General features: G+C 52.5%; 1 protein-coding gene across 1 annotated transcript; it reads right to left on the bottom strand.

The window, feature by feature from the left end:
* Positions 1-1851: 1851 nt before the first annotated feature.
* Mmp25 (matrix metallopeptidase 25) lies at positions 1852-17700 on the bottom strand. The gene is made up of 10 exons (XM_021244447.2): positions 14004-17700; positions 13495-13627; positions 11732-11870; positions 11343-11632; positions 6415-6591; positions 6222-6306; positions 6009-6091; positions 5560-5712; positions 5226-5483; positions 1852-5037 (listed from the first exon to the last, which is right to left on the bottom strand). The coding sequence occupies exons 1-10, from the start codon at positions 14421-14423 to the stop codon at positions 4766-4768; spliced, it is 2010 nt and encodes a 669-aa protein (XP_021100106.2). The 5' UTR covers positions 14424-17700; the 3' UTR covers positions 1852-4765.
* Positions 17701-18199: the final 499 nt, after the last annotated feature.

Below are 18199 nucleotides of genomic sequence, written 5' to 3'. Positions count from 1 at the left end.
GACACTCGGGCCTTCCGTGATATTCTCCCACCTCTATGCCCTGAGTCAAGCTACTTCCATGCTCTCTCATACACAGGCATTTGCACACTCCACCACACACAGGACTTGCAAGGAAGCACACTCCTCAGAAGGTGCCAGGTCCATGTTTCCAGCACCTTCTCTGGCCCCGAGTGAAAGGTGACCCAGGCAGGAATCTGTTAGGACTGGAGAGGGGGACAGAGGAACAGCCCCTCCTGCCACCACTACTTCAGTCACACCAGCACTCCTTGGGACCATCTGAGTACCTTGTTTCCAAAGGTCACCGTAGCCACCGGGACCCTGTCTTCTGTGAAGCAGCAAAGCAACCCTGGTGTTTGGGGTGTAATTCCTGCTTCCCACAAAGAGGGAGGAGAGATGGAACCTGTTCAGGGTCTGGGTGGCTTAGGGTGTACAATCCAGGACCTAACCCCACCCAGACCTCCCAGCCTCTGCATGAGTCACAGACCAGGACCCTGCTGAAGTGGGTTTCCTGCCAACAGCTCCATAGACACTAGGTTTCATATAAATCTTTGATCTTACAGCTACTCTTAGATGTCCTGTTCAATTCTTTGCTTAGGACATCAAGAACCTGGACAAGCCTGGTGTGGTGACACATACCTATAACTGTGCCAGTTAAGGAGGCTAAGCCAGGAGGATTGCTTCGAGTTCGAGGCCAACCTGGGCTATATACTGAATTCAATGCCAGCCTGAACTAGATAGTGAGACCCTGTCTCAAAAAGCAAAACAAACTCCCCAAAGAAACAAAACACAACAACAACAACAACAAAAACCAGGTGTGGTGGGCCATGCCTGTAATCCTAGCACTCTAGAGGTTGAGGCATGAGGATCACTGTGTTTGAGACCAGCCTCAACTATACACAGACATTCCTTATTTAACCACCGAGTCACATGCCTGCTCTGGCAGTACATATAGTAAAAATTGGAATGAAACAACCAAGTTACGTTCCTGCCACTAGGTCATTCAATGAATTGGTTGCTAAATAAGAAAATGTATATAGTATGTACAATCCAATATTCAGAACAAAGAAATGGTCAAAAGAAACTCCAACTTAATGACTGGTTTTATTTGTATAACTCTTACATGCAGTACTGTAATGTGTAACACATTAAACTACAGTACTATACTGTACAGTACAATCAGCAAAAACTACAGCACTACATAAACAAGGTGTACTGTACCAAGAAGAAAACATGGATGCTCTATAAACAAGATATACAGAACTGTACACACACCAAAAAAGACAGGTCGTAGTCAGAGCAACGGATTGTAAGTCTGTACAGTGTGGTTCTGTCATAAATTCAAACAGTCATTAAACAGGTAGGTCATTAAATGAGGAATATCTGTAGTGAGATCCTGTCTAAAATAAAAAGAAGTTTAACAAGCAAAACTCTCAACCCAGCAACACTGGGATTACAGTCATGTACTCCATCTGCTTCTCGTGCACATTTCTTTTTTTTTTTCCCCCAGAACTGGGAATTGAACTCAGGACCTTGCACTTGCCAGGGATGTGCAGTGCTGCTGAGCTACATCTCAGGCCCTCTTGCACACATTCCTGTGTGGATTTTTCATTTTGGATGTGGAGCTAGGAGTAGGACTGCTGAGTCAGAGGGCAAATGTCTTTCAGATCTTTTGGGGGGGGGGTACCAGGGATCAAACTCAGAACCTTGCACTTGCGAGGCAGGCCCGGAACCACTGAGCTAAATCCCCGGCCCCAAACACATTTTCTTTTTTTTGGTACTGGGGATCGAACTCGGGTCCTTGCGCTTGCACAGCAGGTGGCAAAACCACTGACCTAAATCCCCAGCCCCGTCTTTCAGATTTTGAGGAATAGCCAAACTTTTTCCACAATGTCTGCACCACATTACATTCCCAGCTGCAGAGTGTGAGGGTTCCAGTTTCTCTACCTCCTTATCAACACTTGTTATTATCTATCTCTTTAATCCTAGTGAATTTAAATAGTTGTTTCCAGTACCAGGGATAGAGCCCAAAGCCATAGCACTGAGTTACATCCCCAGTCCTTGCTCTTTTTTTTTTTCTGAGACAGGGTCTTGCTAGCTTACTAAGTTGCTCAGGCTGGGCTCAAACTTGTGATCCTCCTGCCTCAGCCTCCCAGAGTTCTGGATTATAGATGTACACCACCAAGCCCAGTTCCTATTTTATTTTTTAATTTGTACTTCCATGCTAATGATGCTCCAGAATCTTCTCATATGCCTTTCATCTATCTGAGAAGAATGTATGCTCAGATCTTTTACCCATTTTTAATTTGGCTGTCCTTTTATTATTAAGTTATGAGTTCTTTCTTATCAGATATATATAATCAAATATCTCCCATGCTGGGGGTTGTCTTTCAAGTTCCTAATAGTGTCCTTTGAAAGAAAAGATTTCAATTTTAGGGCCGGGGATTTCACTCAGTGGTGCCACAACTGCCTTGCAAGTGCAGGGTCCTGAGTTCGATCCCCAGTACCACACACAAAAAAAAGAAAATTAATTTTGGCTATGAGCTTGTATCATGTTTTTACTGTACCATTTTTAAAATAAAAATAACCAGTCTGTGTGGTAGTCAATAAAGTAGTAATGACTGGAGTTTACATGTAGCCATGAAAACATCTTGGTTTCTCAAGGATCATCTTTTCCTCTGGGCTTCCTCTCAATCAACCTTTGGGTTCCTCCCTCTGTGCCCTCTTCCTCTTTCTACTTCAAAACCCCCTGCCCTGAACAACCCTGGATTCATTCCAACTTCTGCAAAGCAGAGCAATTCATGCCTGTTCATTTACTGCCACCCAATTTCACCTCAGGACCATCAGTGCTCAGAAGAAATGAAGAAGGGCTTTCTCTCTGTTTTTATTCTCCTCCAGAGTAGGGCATTTTCCCTCTCCTCCTACTTGGAAAGGAATCTGAGGGAGCCCCAGATGGCTCCCAAGTGGCTTAGATTCATCAGGTCATAAACTGGTTGAGGATATCTGACTCTTGTTCTCATGCTGATCTGAGGGTCAAGAACAAGTGGGGCCAACTTCTCCTGGTTTCTTGGAGTGTTGTCCACAGCTTCGGCTCCCCAAAGCACTATGGGACCACTGGGGCTATAGGGAAACCACAAAGTGGCCCTCCAAGTGACTCAACTCAGGGGGAATGGACACCTCTCAACCAAGCTCATGAGCCTGGCCCTGTAGAGAATACATGAAGACTGGAGCCTTCGAGGGAGGACATAGTAATGCCATGAGACAGCCAGCTCCCTTTGCCTGTCAGGCACACATCCCACCCAAGCTTGTTAAAATGTAGATATCTGGGGCCAGGGATTTAGCTCAGTGGCACTGCACCTACCTCGAAAGCACAAGGTCCTGAGTTTGATCTCCGGTACCAAAAAAAAAGTAGATTTCTGACTTTATTCCTAGAGTGAGGATTCAGGGTGCAGGTACGAGATCTGTATTTTTTTTAAATAAAAAAAATGCTCAGCTTTAAATTTTATTACTTCATAAAAAAATTTTTTCCAATCCTTTCCTCCATTTGACATCAGTAGAAGTTTTAAACATCATGAAACTGATTTGGTTGTAAATGGAGAAATGGTGAGGATCTGCATTTTTAATTCCCACGGGTGATTTCTGGTGTTGAATATACCAGAATCATAGACGCAGGTCCTGAATCTGGGGAATAGGGGTGATGAGGTGCCCCAGGTCTCACCCTAGAACGCCTCACCCTAGAACTACCTATAGGACCTGCCAGGAGTGCTGAAAAGGCACGCTGAGAAGAATCCCTGCCCACCCAGCAGCCCTGAGCCTGTAGGAGCCACGCTGTTCTAAAGCAAAGTTGTGGTTCCTTAGCAAGGAGCACACAGAGGATGTGGAGACTGTCTCACGAATGTGAGACATTCTGGGTTTTGGGTGGTGCCCAGGCTGTATGGCCTGAAGTGAGAGTGATGGAAAGGAAGTCCCAGACCAGAGGTGGGAAGGGTGGCCACGATGTCATCCAGGATGTGGGGCTTGGGCCAGCCGGGGAGGTCTCCAGTCTTGCTCCCCGCCATGGCGGTTACAGTAGTGGGGTGTGGTAGGAGCGGGACAGGGTGAGAGGACCAAGTAGGTTTGAAGACAAGAGCGGGGGAAGAGGGGCTGCAACTCAATGTCCTGATCTGATCTGTCTTTTAACAGCCCAATCAGACTCTAGTCACTGTCCACTAGGGTGGGGGTAGGGGTGCTGGAGAGAGCCCACAGACTGTGTTCTGAAAGAGAAAGAGCCTCGCTGTTTCGGGAAAAGGAGAGGCCTGCTGGGTCATTGCGGCCGGGGACTGAGTCCCCTCCCTCCAAACCGCCAGGGGACGTCTTGTGTCCAATCCACCAGCTCTGCCCAGCCACTCGCCCACGCTCTCTAGCTAAACGCCCTGCATCTGGACCTTTCAGGGATCCGGAGGGAGGGTCCGCACCACCCCCTGGCGGCCGCAGGGACCAACCGTGAGGGGCAGTGCGGGTTATGGGCGTTGTGTGTGCGCCCCCTGGCGGCAGGCTCCAGGAGCAGGTGTCCTCTAGTGCCACCGAGAGCGCGCTGAGGCAGGTGAGTGGTCAGAGCTAGGTCGCACCCCCTTCCCCACCTCAAGGACCCCGCCCAGCTCCGCGCTGGGGAAGCCCCGAGGTGGGAGTCTACACTGGGGCTGGCAGTGGCTCACAATCCCACACTGGTCCCGCGGTGGACTCAGGCCCCCTTCCTTGCAGGGGGCTGCTCAACTCTGGATGACCCCCCTCAGCAGGAGGAGACCCCTCCCGCCAACAGGAGCAGGAGGGGCAGCTGGAGGGGCGCGGGGAGCCGCCCCGGAGCCAGATTGATCTCGCACTGACAATCGCAGGTTCCGGACTTGGGGGTCTTTTTAGGGGGCCTGGGGCTTGGAGGGCCAGAGTTGGGAACAGGACAGTCCAGCCACTCGGGCCCCATGGGCTGGGGGGAGTCCGGCTCGGTCTTGACGCTGCCCTTGGGAAAGCGCCAGTAGTGGACACCCTTGAAGAAGTAGGTGTCACCTGTTGGGGAGGAGGACACACTTCAGGAGCTTGGTCCAGACCTGTCTCCACCGCAGCCCTCCTCTCCCCAGGTCCTCCAGGACTCCTGCTCTGCCATCCTCCACTCCACCCGGAGCCCTGACCCAAACCCCATCCCCAAGGGCCGGTAACTCGGAGGTTTGAGCGGCCTCTGCCCCGAGTTCTCCCACCTGCATTGCTGACGGTGACATCGTCCGGGGAGGGCGGGGCCCCTTCCCAGAGCCTCAGGTCTCGTGGGTAGCCGGGGTCGGGGCGCGCGGCCGCCTCATCGTAGCGCCAGTACTGCTGGCCCCGGATCAGGTAGGTCTTCCCGTTGAGTGGCCACGAGAACACGGCGTCCACCTCCTCCCCCGCGGGCAGCCCCAGCTCGGTGAGCGGCTGTGCGGTGCCCTCCACTTGCCGGTCCTGGAACACCCAGAACTGGGGGCCTGGCGGGAAGGCACGCGGTCAGCTCGGATCCCCGGCCCGACCGAGGCTCCCTGGCACCCTCCAACCTTCGCTCACCGCTGAAGAGGAGAATTCGGCCGTCTCGGTGGCGGGCGTAGGCGGCCTGGATGACCTTCACGTAGCTGGGCAGCCCCTCCCAGAAGCGGTGCAGCCGGGCAGGACGGGTGGACACCAGCTGTCCCGAGGGCTGGAGGCGCCAAAACCAGGGGCCTGCGGGTGGAGAAGGGGAGGGCACGGGGCCATAGCATGGCAGGAGGTTCTGTCCCACAGAATTGTCGGTGGCAAGCCAGGTCATGCTCTTCTCAGGTGTGTGGGGGGTGCTCCTGTGTACCCAGGGTGCAGGGACCCAGGGTGACCAACTTCTCAGTGGCTTGCCAGGCATTTTCCCCTTTTTTAGCACCAAAAAAATCTCACTTCCCAGAAAATCTCCCACCACGGGGGAAGAGTCAACTAAAGTGGGTAGGAAGCCATATATAGGGGATCAGAGGTCATCTAAAGCCACTCACCTTTGAAGAAGAAGGTTTCGCCTCGGATGTTGGCAATGGCATCAAAATGGCCCTCACATCTGTCAGGAACAGGCATGGAGGGGCTGGGGAAGGAAGGAGAGTGAGCAGAGGGCAGGGGCTCTTCCACTCCCCTGACCACAATCCTCATCTTGTGGTGGATACTGAGGCTGGGGAGCTGGTCATCCTGGGTCACACAGCTGGTACGGGACTCACCTGTCAGGGGGCAGGGCTGGGGGCTGGGGAGAAGGAACCAAGGGTTTCCTTGTGGGCCTGTCACTTGGGGTCTGGGGCGCTTTCCCTGTAAGGAGAAAGTCACACAGGTGTGGGTTCTGTGAGCCCGTGGCAGAGGCCAATGGAAAGCCACAGTGGGGCTGATTCAGGAGAGGCCCCCCCCAAGTTGTCCTACCATAGAGCTGCTGCAGGCCATCTCGGTCATCCTGGGACAGGCGGTACTTGTTCGGGTCACTCACTGGGCCCTGGTAGAAGGGCCTCATAATGGAGTTGGGTGCAGAGGAGTGACCCAGGCCCAGGACATGGCCAAACTCGTGAACTGCCACAGCAAATAGATCAGTCCCTTCACCATCTGGAGAGGGGGACAGTGGGGGACAGCTGAGGCCATCCTGCACCAGGAGGGGCAGCTGGGGAGTAGGGTCTGCTGGCCACCAGGAAGAGCCAGAAGACCCTTGGGAGGGGACCCAGGCCTCCACGGCCCTGACCCCTTGTTGAATCATGTCATCATTCCTGTATTCCTTCACCCACCTTTTAGGTAGCCCTGTTTGGCAGTGCTGACACTTGGATCAGGGCTAAAGTGACCCATAGACTGGACAGAGAAAGGGTGGCCTTACACTGATTAGTCACTCCCCTAGGAAGGGAAAACTGCATATACAAACTTGGGGGACGGGAGCCCTGAGTGTACAGTTCTTTCCAGGAAGCTCCTGTCCTTGGAGCATACTCTCCTCCTGGCTCCATTTTATGATTAGAGACCCCCAGCCATTTCCTAACCCCAACCCTCATGGACCTCCCACTTCCCTTCTCCTTCCCTCCTCTCCTCCCCCATCTCTCTACATCTGGCACCCCTCCCCCAACTCCCCTGGCCACAGCCGCCCTCCCCCCCTGCTGGCCTTCCTCCATGCCCTGCATCTCTGAGAACTCTGAGTTCCCTCCAGCAAGCACTCTCAGACCACAGCCTGTTGTGGTGGTGCCCAGTCTTGCCCCCAGCCTCTTCCCTTGGGACCCATCCCTGGGGCCAGGGCAGAGCCTCTTCAGGCTGCTGGAAGAGCCCAGATCTTCAATCAGGATCTGACTCCAGCTGGGAGAGAGGCCTCAACCAGAAGACACCCAGACAGTGACAGAGCTGAGCAATCCCAACAAGGCATAGGTGTCTTCAGATATTGATTTGTTTTGTAGAAATCCCTAGCTAGGGTCAGCAACATTGGAAGTAGGATTATTGGAAATGATCTGGTGAATTGAAAAGCACATTTCCTTTGGGCCCTGCCAGCTGCTAGCTGAGACTAAGAGTGAAATAATTAGGCAAGTCCTAAAAGCAATAGCAAACACTTGGCCTCATTTACCTCAAGACTCTACCTGTAATCCTCAATCAACAAACAGAAAACTGAGGCACAGAGCAGTCAAGGTGGGAGGCAGGACTAGGGTTGAGGACAGCTCTCAGCTGTGTATCCTCCCCTGGACAGTCCGTACTGAAACTGCACGTGTGTCATGGACTTCCGGGCTGACTCTGGGTCTTCTTAGTACTCGGAATCCTTCTGAGAAGTCAGAGGAAGGTGGTAGTTTCAATCAGTTTGATCTCTTCTCTCACCTTCCTTCCTTGTATTGCCTCTCCTTTCCCCAGCATGAGGCTTCCGGGTAAGCAACCCCTTCCGGCACCCTCCTCACGCTATGCAGCTGGGGGGAGGGTGCTGGTTCCTCCTCTCATCCCTGCCCTAGGCCAGCTGCAGGGGCCGCCAGCTCTTTTGCATTCTCCTCTCAGCCTCCATTCCAAGCCCACAGCTCCTGGAAGCTGTGACCCAGCCCCTGGGTCAGCACTGTGACAAGGGCTGACAAGCGTGCTTCCTATGTCATCAAGACAGGTGTCCAAGGGCCAGGGATTTAGCTCAGTGGTTCTGCCGCCTGCCTCGAAAGCAGAAGGACCCAAGTTCGATCCCTGGTACCAAAAAAAAAAAAAAAAAAAAAAAAGACAGGTTTCCAGTGTAATCCAAGGTCCAGCACTCCCGGGACAGATGGCTGCATTTCCTCCTGCCTTGCCCTGTATGAGCAACTCCAGGACAAGGACAGTGTCTCACACACACCCCCTCTTTCTTTCCAGTGTCCCTGCTGCTCCTGACTCCCTCATCCTCAGACACTCCTCAGCCGGCTTCCCTGGCCTCCAGCCATACTGCTGTCTGCCCTCCCCAAAGTTCCTCTATCTGTCTCTAATGTTGGTCTTCACTTCTACTCTTCTCATGCCTAACTCCACTGCAGTTTGGGATTCTTCCCCCACCCATGGACATGGAGCCTGTAGGCACTATAAAGGTCCCTTGGTGAGAGGCCTGGTGGTCCTTATCTATAATCCCAGTACTGTGGGAGGCTAACTGGAAGACTGAGTTTAGGCCCAGCCTTGGTAACTTTGTGACATAGAAAGACCTTGTCTCAAAGTAAAAAATAAAAATAAAAAGGGCTGAGAATGTAGCTCAGTGGAAAGGACCTGGGTTTAATTCTCACTACTGAAAGAAAAAGAAAAAGAAAAAAGTCACTTGGTGCCTGGATGACAAACCTAGGCCTGTGCCATTTACTGGATTTGTTTGCTGTGCTGGCCATTGCTGACCACTTCCTCCTTCATTCTTGTTCTGCATCACTTTTCAGCCTGTTCACTCTCCATCTCTGTCAATTCCTCCTCCCTATCTGCCTAGCTTTTAGCTGTGGGGTGCTCCGAGTCTTTGTCCTTGACCTTTGCATGCTACACAGTTTTCCCAGTGAGCTTACCACCAGCACCCCCACACTCTAAAATGTGCCCCAGGCCCAGCTCTGACCGTGGCTCTCGATGTGGAGAGCAAGAAGGGCTGTGGATGAATTACCTGGCTAACCTGCAAGTTGTGCTGCCATCAGTGCTATCCTCACCTCCATTTCTCAGTGGAGAAGTGAGCTTCAGTAACTTGTGTGTATTACAAGCGACTTGACTCAGCTTCAAAGCTCACATGCTCGGACTGGGAGTGTACCTCAGTAGAAAAGGGCTTGCTTAGCTTGGGTAAGGCCTTAGGATCCCAGCATTGCAAAAATTAATTCATTAACAAAAATGTAAAAGCTCACCTGCTTAATGCCGCAGGACGTGCCATCCTGTTGCAGTCTGTGACTGGCTGTCAACCCCTGACAGGGCCTGGGCACCAGCCATGGCTGAGCCTCTCCACCTCTAGCAGCCCACAGCCAGACTGGCCCATAGGGGACTGGAAAGAGCTGGCCCGTGCATTCTGCAGTGCTCTGTGAGGCCAGGCTCCTCTCCAGCAGAGACCACATCCTTGCTCAGCACCTGGCCCTCTACTGCTTCTCTTCCCCTCAGCACATGCCCCTGAGAAATTGCTTGCCTAAGAATTGCCAGCTTGAGCTCCGCCTGACCTAGGACAGTGGAGTCCAGGTTCTACAGCAAGTAAGTCAATGCTTGTGCCATTTGCATGGAGCATCCTCGAACTGCAAACATCCATCCAAATCTGCCTTTAGCCCACCTTCAATCAGCCTGTCCCTCCTCCCCTCATGTACATTAGCAGAAGCCACATCCAGGACCCTGAGCTGGACCCTGACATCATTCTACTCTCCTCATCCCTTGTCCCCAGAATCCAACAAGAGCCCAATCTTTGGCCATCCTAATTGACTTCCCTCACATCTGTCCCCTCTGCCACTGTCCACCTGGTCTGTTACCTGAACCAGGCAGCAACTCCTGCCTCCTTGCCACTATCCACCTCCCCTGCTGGATCCAGGGATATTCATAGAATGCAAAGTCTTCTGATGGCTTCCCACTGCCTTCAGAACCATGTCTAAATCCTTGCACTTGTTTTCCAAGATCCTTTGTGAGCCAGACATGGTGGTTCACACCTGTAATCCCAGCACTTGGGGGGCTGAGGCAGGAGGATCGCTGTGAGTTCGAGGCCAGCCTGGTCCACACAGTGAACTGTATACTACATAGCCTGAACTGTATACTGAGACCCTGCCTCAAAATACAAAACAAGGGGCCAGGGATTTCACTCAGTGGCTCCGCACCTACCTCGTAAGCACAAGGTCCTGAGTTCGATCTCCAGTACCAAAAAAAATTAAAAAATAAAAATAAAAAACAAGATCCTCTGTGACATGGAAAGTACCATCCTGTGTGAGCTCACTCCCAATACCATACTTTTGCTTCCTAGCAAAAATCTCTCAGACATGCAGTCCCTTAGTGGCTCCTCCTGCCTCTGATGACCTGGCACTCGGGTATCTCACTCGTGCTTTCTCACTGTTTGCCCCCCTCAATGTGTGCTCCAGGAGAACAGGATTGTGTCATCCAGCCTCCACTGTTTGCTGCTGAGTGTGTATGTATGTATGTGCATATATATATAGTGAATGGAGGCATGGGGCTGTCCCTGACCAGGAGTGCTCCCCTCACCCTAGAGTTTTGGGCTGATACCTCCCCTGAGCACTTGCAGCAGTAGGACTTCCTCTGCTGACATTTCTAGCAGTTGTGTCATCATGTGTGTAGTAATTGCGGGTTACTCTTCCTCCTTAGCTACAGGACAAAGAAGTTGTTTTGGCTTTCTGAGTCAACCCAGCTCAGAGCCAGGAACCAATAGGCCTCAGTGGTGAATTAATTTTATGTATCAATTTGGCCATGCTATGTTGCCCAGTGGTTTGATCACACACCGGTCCAGATGTTGCTGTGAGGTATTTTGGAGACATGACCAAGGTAAGGCAAGTAACCCAAATGTAAGGGAGCCATGTCCAATCAGTTCAGGATGTAAGAGCAAAAACAGGGTTCTAAGAGGAAAGGAGTTCTACGCTAAGAACAGAACAGAATTCCTGCCTGAGTTTCCTACCTGCCCTACTAATTTTGGCCTTTCCAGCCCCAGTTGTCCCTGTAAATTCATTCCTTAAATCTCATTATACATTCACACTTCCTATTGCTCTGTTTTTCTGGAGACACCTGACTGATTCAGGCTCCATCAATCAATTAATTTAAAACTCATTCAAGACAGACAGATTTGAGGCCAGGGATTTAGCTCAGTGGTGCAGCTGCCTGCCTCACATGCGCAAGATCCCCAGGACCAAAAAAAGAGACAGATTTGGGGAGAGGACCTCTCCAAATATGGGACATTTTACCTTTTGACCCAAATGTCCAGATCTCCTCATCATCAAAGTGAGTGTCCCCAGAGATGGGGTGCTCCCCTGGGAAAAAGGCATGGGCTAAGGTGCCACCTGGCCCGTCAAAGGGGTAACTGTCTTGGTGGTAGGCCCGGGCGAAGTCGATGAGAATGTCAGCCTCCTGGTGCGGAGACAACACCTCCTGGAAGCTGAGGTCTGACTCCATGCCCCAGGCAGTCAGGGCATAGCTCATAAGGGTCTGCACGGTCTGTGGGCTCAGCTGTGAGCTCTGTGGGAAGGACTGGACCCTGGGAAGAGAGGACGGAGCAGGTGGCTATGGAAGAAGAGGATGGTCCAGGAAGCTCTGCCTAGCAGGCAGGCTCAGGCAGGGGGACACCAGGACCTACCTCCACGTCAGAGTCCGCTTCTTCCACACACTACCACCCAGAGCATAGCGCCTGCGACGACGCCTGACGAGCCCTGCCAGCCCCAGCACATCAGGCAGGGAGCAGCGGGGTTTATGCATGGTAGCGACTGTCACTGGGTCTGCAGGAAATGGGGCAGAGTGGGGCGGGGTGTGGCGTCAACAGCAGGAAAACCTGCCCAAATCAGGCACTAGTTAACTTTTTTACACAGGGAAACTGAGGCTTGGAGAGGTTAAGAAATTTGCCCAAGATTTGAATTCAAGCTGCCTGACTCTGGAAGCCAGCTTGTACTGGACTATTACCACAGTCCCCAGTGGACAGTACCCTTTCTACCTGGCTGGGGTGCACTGGTTGCTCCAGAGGGCACTCTGAGGCTCAGGCTTGGTCCCATGTCCCCCTTTCCAGAGCCCCGGAAGATGGGCTCTGGAGAAAGCAGCCCCAGGGGCAGAATGAGTTTCCTTCCCTTTGGAGCTGGAACTCCCTGGGAGGCTGCCCACACTTCATCCCATCACTCCAAGTGCTTATGACATGCTGATCAAGTCCAAAGTCCCCAGCAGGTCCCCTGTGGCAAGCCACCCCCTCCAAGGATAGGTCTACTTGGAATCCCCTTTCCAGCTCAGCTCCATTCCCACTCACCTCCCAGTTAAGGTCAAACCTCATCTGGAGTTGAGGTGAAAAATAGTAATCAAGAACATACAGATTCCCAGACACTGTTCAAAGCTGTTCCAAGAATGGACATGTCAGAAAAAACCTTCCCTGAAGTAAGCCAGGGTCCTTCAAGCTCTCTCTTCCTCCATTTGACCCCACAGATACACACTCTCATCCCAGCCACCAGCAACACCACAACACCATCAATCATCCTTTGCCTGACTCCAACAAAGGCCTCCTTCTTGTTCTCCACCCTCCTTTCTCTCTCTCTCTCTCTCTCTCTCTCTCTCTCTCTCTCTCTCTCTCTCTCTCTCTCTCTCTCTCTCTCTCTCTCTCCCAGCAACCACAGGAAGCTTGAAACAGCAAATCAGATAGAATTGCTCCTTTTTTCAAACCACTCCCCTTGGTTTCTTATCACCCTTGGACTCAAACCCAGCACCTAAAAGGTCCCCTAACTAGGCCCTTGCCTAAGATCTTCAGTCCTCCTTTCACTCTGGGCGCGTAAACTTATACTTGCCACAGGGCCTTTGCCTTTGCTGGGACACTTTCTCCCACATTTCCCCGTGGCTGGCTCTTCCTCTTTGTAGTCTCACCCCATATGACATCTTTCAGAAAGACCCGCCCTACACAGACCAGCCCCTCAATATCACTGGCATTTTATTTTCTTCAACACACTTAGGCTAGGGATGCAGCTCAGCAGTAAATCACTTGCTTGACATACATGAGACCTGAGTTCAGTCCCCTCACCTCAAAACAAACACATATATGCACAGCACTATCTGAAATCATCTTGCATATTTATGTTCTTGATTTATGCTTCTCTTGCCCCAGGACGTCAGCTATGTGGGAGAAAAGGATTTTATCTACTTTTTCCATGGCTGTAACAGTGGGCCTGAAGTGGCTGGGTGTGTAAGAGATTCCAAAAAAGGTCTGCTGAAAGAGGAATGCCTGAGAGCCTCCAGGGTCGAGTTGGGACCTAAGATCAGCAATCTCATAGCTCCTGTGATTCAGGGGCAGGCGGACTTTTAAAGATGGCTGGAGGATGGCCAGGTGGGAGACAAGAGGCAGGCCTGCAGAACTGTTGGGGGGCTACCTACCCATGAGGCCTGTTTCAGGCAGTCCAGCGAATCTCTGCATGACTTTAATGGCATCCCGAAGCTTCTCAGGGCTCTGCAGCTGGGCCTGGGCGGGATGAGGTGGCGGCAGGTAGCCATAACGGGTCAGCCAGTCCTAGTTCATGGGAAGGTAGAGATGAAGCCAGAGGGTGTGGAAACCACACCCTCCCGGCACCCGGAGCCCAGAGACCCCCAGCCCCGGATGCCAGCCTGTTCCCCCAGCGCTGGGTTTGCCGGTCTCTGTCTGAACCTAGGAGTTGGAGCCCCATCCCCTGCCCATCCTCACTCCTTTTCAGAACTCCAAATCCAGATCTCCAAAACTGGGCCCCAAACTTCCTGACATACAACAATCAGGGCGTCCCCAGGCACCATCCTCAGTCACTCTTTGAACACGTGAATCCGGCGCGCTCTCTCCTCCATAGAAGTCCAGGCGCCCGACCACCCTCTCCCAGCCTCCCTGCGGATCCCAGGAGTCGAGGACCCCTGCTCACCACGCCCAGGCTCACGTCCTGCGCGGAGGGCTTCGGGGCACTCGAGGGAGACGGCAGGAGCGGCAGGAGCGGCAGGAGCAGCGCCACGAGCCGGAGCCAGAGCGCCCGCGGCTGCATGGCCTGCACCAGCCTGGGCAAAGGGGCTGACCCCGGCTGCCCTGGGGACTTTCGCGGAGGTGAGGGGCCCAGAGAGGAGCAGAGGACCCGGAGCAGGGTAGGAAGGGTGGGTAGGAAGGGACCCGGACCCAGAGAGCGCGTTAGAAGGAGGGGGCAGACGCAGGGCAGCGACAGCAAAGGGTCCAGGGGTCGGGGGTCGGGCGCAGGGTCCAGGTGAGGGCGCGGGTCCCTGCGGCAGGTGCTCGGGGTCCTGGGCGAGGTCCTATCTCGACCTGGGTGCGGTGCGGGCGGCCTCTCTTCCATATACCGGGAGAGCAGGGGCGGGGCAGACACGCACCCCGTTAACCCGCCAGGGCGCGGCGGAGCGAATGGCCCAATCTTGGGACGCTCAGCCTGGGAAGGGGCGGGGCGGGCCCCACCTCCAGCCGGGATCCAGGGACCCCCCTCCGAGCGCTTCAAAGCCGGCTCGGTAGACAGACTCTCCTCCCACCACCATCCACCCTGCCTGCAAGTTTCTCTTCCCGGATCCGCGCTCACCACGCTCTCGCAGAGCTCCTCCCGCGACTCTTAGCGCAGAGCTCATTTCTACTTTCTTCCCACCCGACGAACCGAGGGAGCTGCGGCCCGGCCTCCCCTCCCCCACATTACATCACCCACACCCCCTCGCCGCCCTGCCGCAGGACCCCAGGCCACCGGCAGTGTGAGCGCCGGGGGGATTTCCGGCCAGCAGGAGGCTGGGAAGAAAGCTTCCCTTCCCCGCGGGGTCCCGCCGGCCAGCTGTGCGCGGCCGGATCAACCCCCCAAACCCACGTGGCTGCGCGCTTCTCCGCCTCCGTGCACCGCAGACCCCAGACTCAGGGGTCGCTACTGGGCTCGGCAGGTGAAGCAGCATCTGAGGAATCCGCTCCCCGCCAGGAGCGGAGCAGGGTGTGAGTTTGACCGACCGCTCAATCCCTGGAGCGGTCGATAGAAGAGCCCGAATGGAGAACCAGCTGTCTTTTTTTTTTTTCTTTGTATCGGGTCCTTCGCACTAAACTGAATCTCCAGCCTCCCACTCATTTAATTTTTTAAAAATTTGAGACAAGGCCTCGATAAATTGCCCAGGCTGGGCTCGAATTCTCATCCTCCTGCTTCAGCCTCCCGGAGTGCTGGGATTACAGGCAAGCGCCGCCTTGCCCATCTTCACCTGCATTGTAGACAAGGTAGGATGAGCAAGCTGCAGATGCAAACTAAAACACTGATATTTCTCTGGTAGGGTTCCTTTAACAAAATGCCACGGACTGGGTGGCTCACACGGAAATTCATTCTCCCCCAGTCCTGGAAGCTGGCAGTCCAATGTCGAGAGACCAGCGAGGTCTCCTTCCTCTCAGGCCTCTTTCCTGGGCTTCAGGAGGGCCACCACTTGCTGTTTCTTCACGAGGTTGTCCTGGGCACATGTGGCCCTTGTGTCTCCTCTTCTTAGAAGGACATCAGCTGTTGTGCCCAGATCGCGAAGTCCCCAAAGACCACCGAGGAGCCGATTCCGATGCAAACACACGAGGGTCGTTTATTCAAGCTCAAGCAGGGACTCTCAACCATCGCCGACCCAGCGGGTCAGGATTGAGAGCCCCGAATTTCAAATTAGTGGGGTTTTTATAGAGGTTACAGCAAGGTTTGGAGATTTTTCACTTAGCAGTTACATGATTGGTTAACATTTAGCAAGCATGAAGTGTACATTTCTGATTGGCTAGGTTCATGGGGGGGGCGGGTTGAGGGGCGGTTACATGTAGGTTTTACGAGGGAAATGAGGGACAAAGGTTAGTGGTCGACTGTCACATACTGATGGTCAGCAGACACACTGACTGTTAGTCACGACCATTATGTACTGACAGTCAGCACATCTACAGATTGTTCTATGGATAGGGGTCCCGGAACGTTCTTTTCCTAGGCAAACAGATGGTTGAGTAATTAACTTAGGAACTTTGCTTCGGTACAGATTGTGTCTTTTGTCCCAGAGCATGCACATTTTAACCATTAATTTGTGAGAGACTAGGGGAGTGGTGCATTTTAGCAAAATGGAGTCGCTTTGGTCTCACATTCCCCACTTCTCATGATGCTACAGAGGACCAATCATGGGCCTCTGGGGGTTAATTCTATTAGGTCTGTAGAAACTGGCTGGTATTGGGACCTGAGTACCATCAGCTGTACAGTGTTAATGCGTTCTCTGATGAACGAGACTAATCTATTGAGTATAGAAGGTCCAAAGGTTAACAGTAGTAACAGAATAAGCAAGGGGCCCAGTAGAGTAGAGATCAGAGTAGTCAGCCATGGGGAGGAACTAAACCAGGATTCAAACCAACTTTGAGTTTGTTCTCGCTCTCGCTTTTGTCTAGCAAGACTTTCTCTAGTCTGTGCCATAGATTCTTTGACCACTCCTGAGTGGTTTATATAGAAACAACATTTTTTCCCCCAGGGCGGCACAGAGCCCTCCCTGTTGTAGGAAGATTAAATCTAGGCCTCTTTTATTCTGGAGCACCACTTCCGCTAGGGAGGTTAATGACTCTTGAAGGTGTGTGATGGAGTTTTCAAGTCTCTCTATATCAATATCTATGGCAGCCCTCAGATCATTGTAATGTTTGTTTTGTAAGACTAAAGAGGAGACCCCAGTTCCTGCTCCCGCCAAGCCCAGGCCTAGGAGTACTGTCAGGGTGATTGCTGTTATGGGCTCCCTTTTTACCCGACTGGGGGCCCCCACTAAATGAGCTAGGTGAGTATAAACTTCCTCCTCTGAATGATACAGCAGTCTAGGTACTAATTGCACCAGCACACGAATGTCCTTAGTCCGATTGAGTACTCCTCCATGTACACATGGGCTGAGCCCAGTAGAACATGCCCACCAACCATCTGAAGGGGGTATGAAATATTTTTCTGAGGACATTGAATGAGTCTGGCTACACAGGTGTTGGTGGGTGGGAGGCACATCACCTAGACATGTGCCTCGTCCGACCACCGACTGCAAGGTTAATCTAGCTGAACCCTTCTGCTGCCATCTGCATTGGCTAGGACTATCTGATTCAGTAAAATTCCCCAGAAAGGCTATCCCTTCATAGTAAGGGGGCTTAATATCATAACATAACCAACAAGATTGAGTAAGATCAGGTCGAGAGGCATTTAGGGTTTGGAAAGTTTGGGCCATGAGTTTCCAGAGTGGTTTGTCTGGGTTCTGGTCCTGTCCTGGGTCCTTGTGAATCAGTTGAATACCTCTTAAAGAAGATAGCAGCTCTTGATCACCAAGCTCAGTGAGCACTTCAAACTGGAGGTTAGGGATGATGGGAGGGGGCACCCCAAACATAATTTTAAAGGGAGTCAGTCCCATCTTATAGGGTGAATTGCATACCCTATAGAGGGGAAAGGGAAGGAGAGCCACCCAGTCACTGCCAGTCTCTAAGGCTAATTTAGTTAAGGTCTCTTTTAGGGTCCTGTTCATTCTCTCTACCTGTCCTGAACTTTGGGGCCTATATGCACAATGTAATTTCCAATTTGCCCACAGGACCTGCACTAAACTCTGACTCACCTTAGAGACAAAAGCAGGTCTATTATCTGATCTTAACATAAACGGAAAACCATACCTTGGTAGGATGTCTTTTAAAAGCTTTTTGGCCACAGTCTGTGCTGTTTCGTGCTTGGTGGGGAAAGCCTCTGTCCAGCCCAAGTCTTCATGCAAAGCTTTGTCAAAAATGGTGGGGGAGTTTTTAAATCCTTGAGGAAGTTGGGTCCAGGTCAGCTGTCCGTTGATGCCCTGCTCAGGGTTGCTCCATTCAAATGCGAAGATGTGCTGGCTTTTGGGTGCCAGCGGAAGGCTCACGGAGGTCCTGCACTGGTCAATAGTCATCCGAGTGGGGTTTCTGCACCGGCAACAAGGGGGTGTTCCAGGCCGATTGACAGGGCCTTAGAATACCCTGAGCAAGTAACCTCCTGATGTGTGGAGTTATTCCTTTGCGGGCCTCTAGGGACATGGGATATTGGCGAACCCGTGCAGGGTCCGCTCCCGGCTTTATTTCTACGAACACAGGTGTCCTGTGTGCAGCCAGCCCCATGCC

This window comes from Heterocephalus glaber, unplaced genomic scaffold, assembly GCF_053883595.1.
Source record: "Heterocephalus glaber isolate CG9 unplaced genomic scaffold, H.glaber_assembly_v1.0 deba00001781, whole genome shotgun sequence".
In the NCBI taxonomy this organism is placed as follows: domain Eukaryota; kingdom Metazoa; phylum Chordata; class Mammalia; order Rodentia; family Bathyergidae; genus Heterocephalus; species Heterocephalus glaber.
Note: the sequence above shows the minus strand (reverse complement) of the source record. Positions and strands in the feature narration are given on the sequence as shown.

What these genes read in the sequence shown, in the direction of transcription:
- Mmp25 (XM_021244447.2), bottom strand. Translation starts at nt 14,423, where the DNA reads ATGGAAGAGAGGCCGCCCGCACCGCACCCAGGTCGAGATAGGACCTCG. An exon ending in TGGCCTGCAGCAGCTCTATG is followed by an intron (nt 6,307 to 6,414) that starts GTAGGACAACTT and finishes TTCTCCTTACAG; the next exon opens with GGAAAGCGCCCCAGACCCCA. An exon ending in TGTCACCGTCAGCAATGCAG is followed by an intron (nt 5,038 to 5,225) that starts GTGGGAGAACTC and finishes CCTCCCCAACAG; the next exon opens with GTGACACCTACTTCTTCAAG.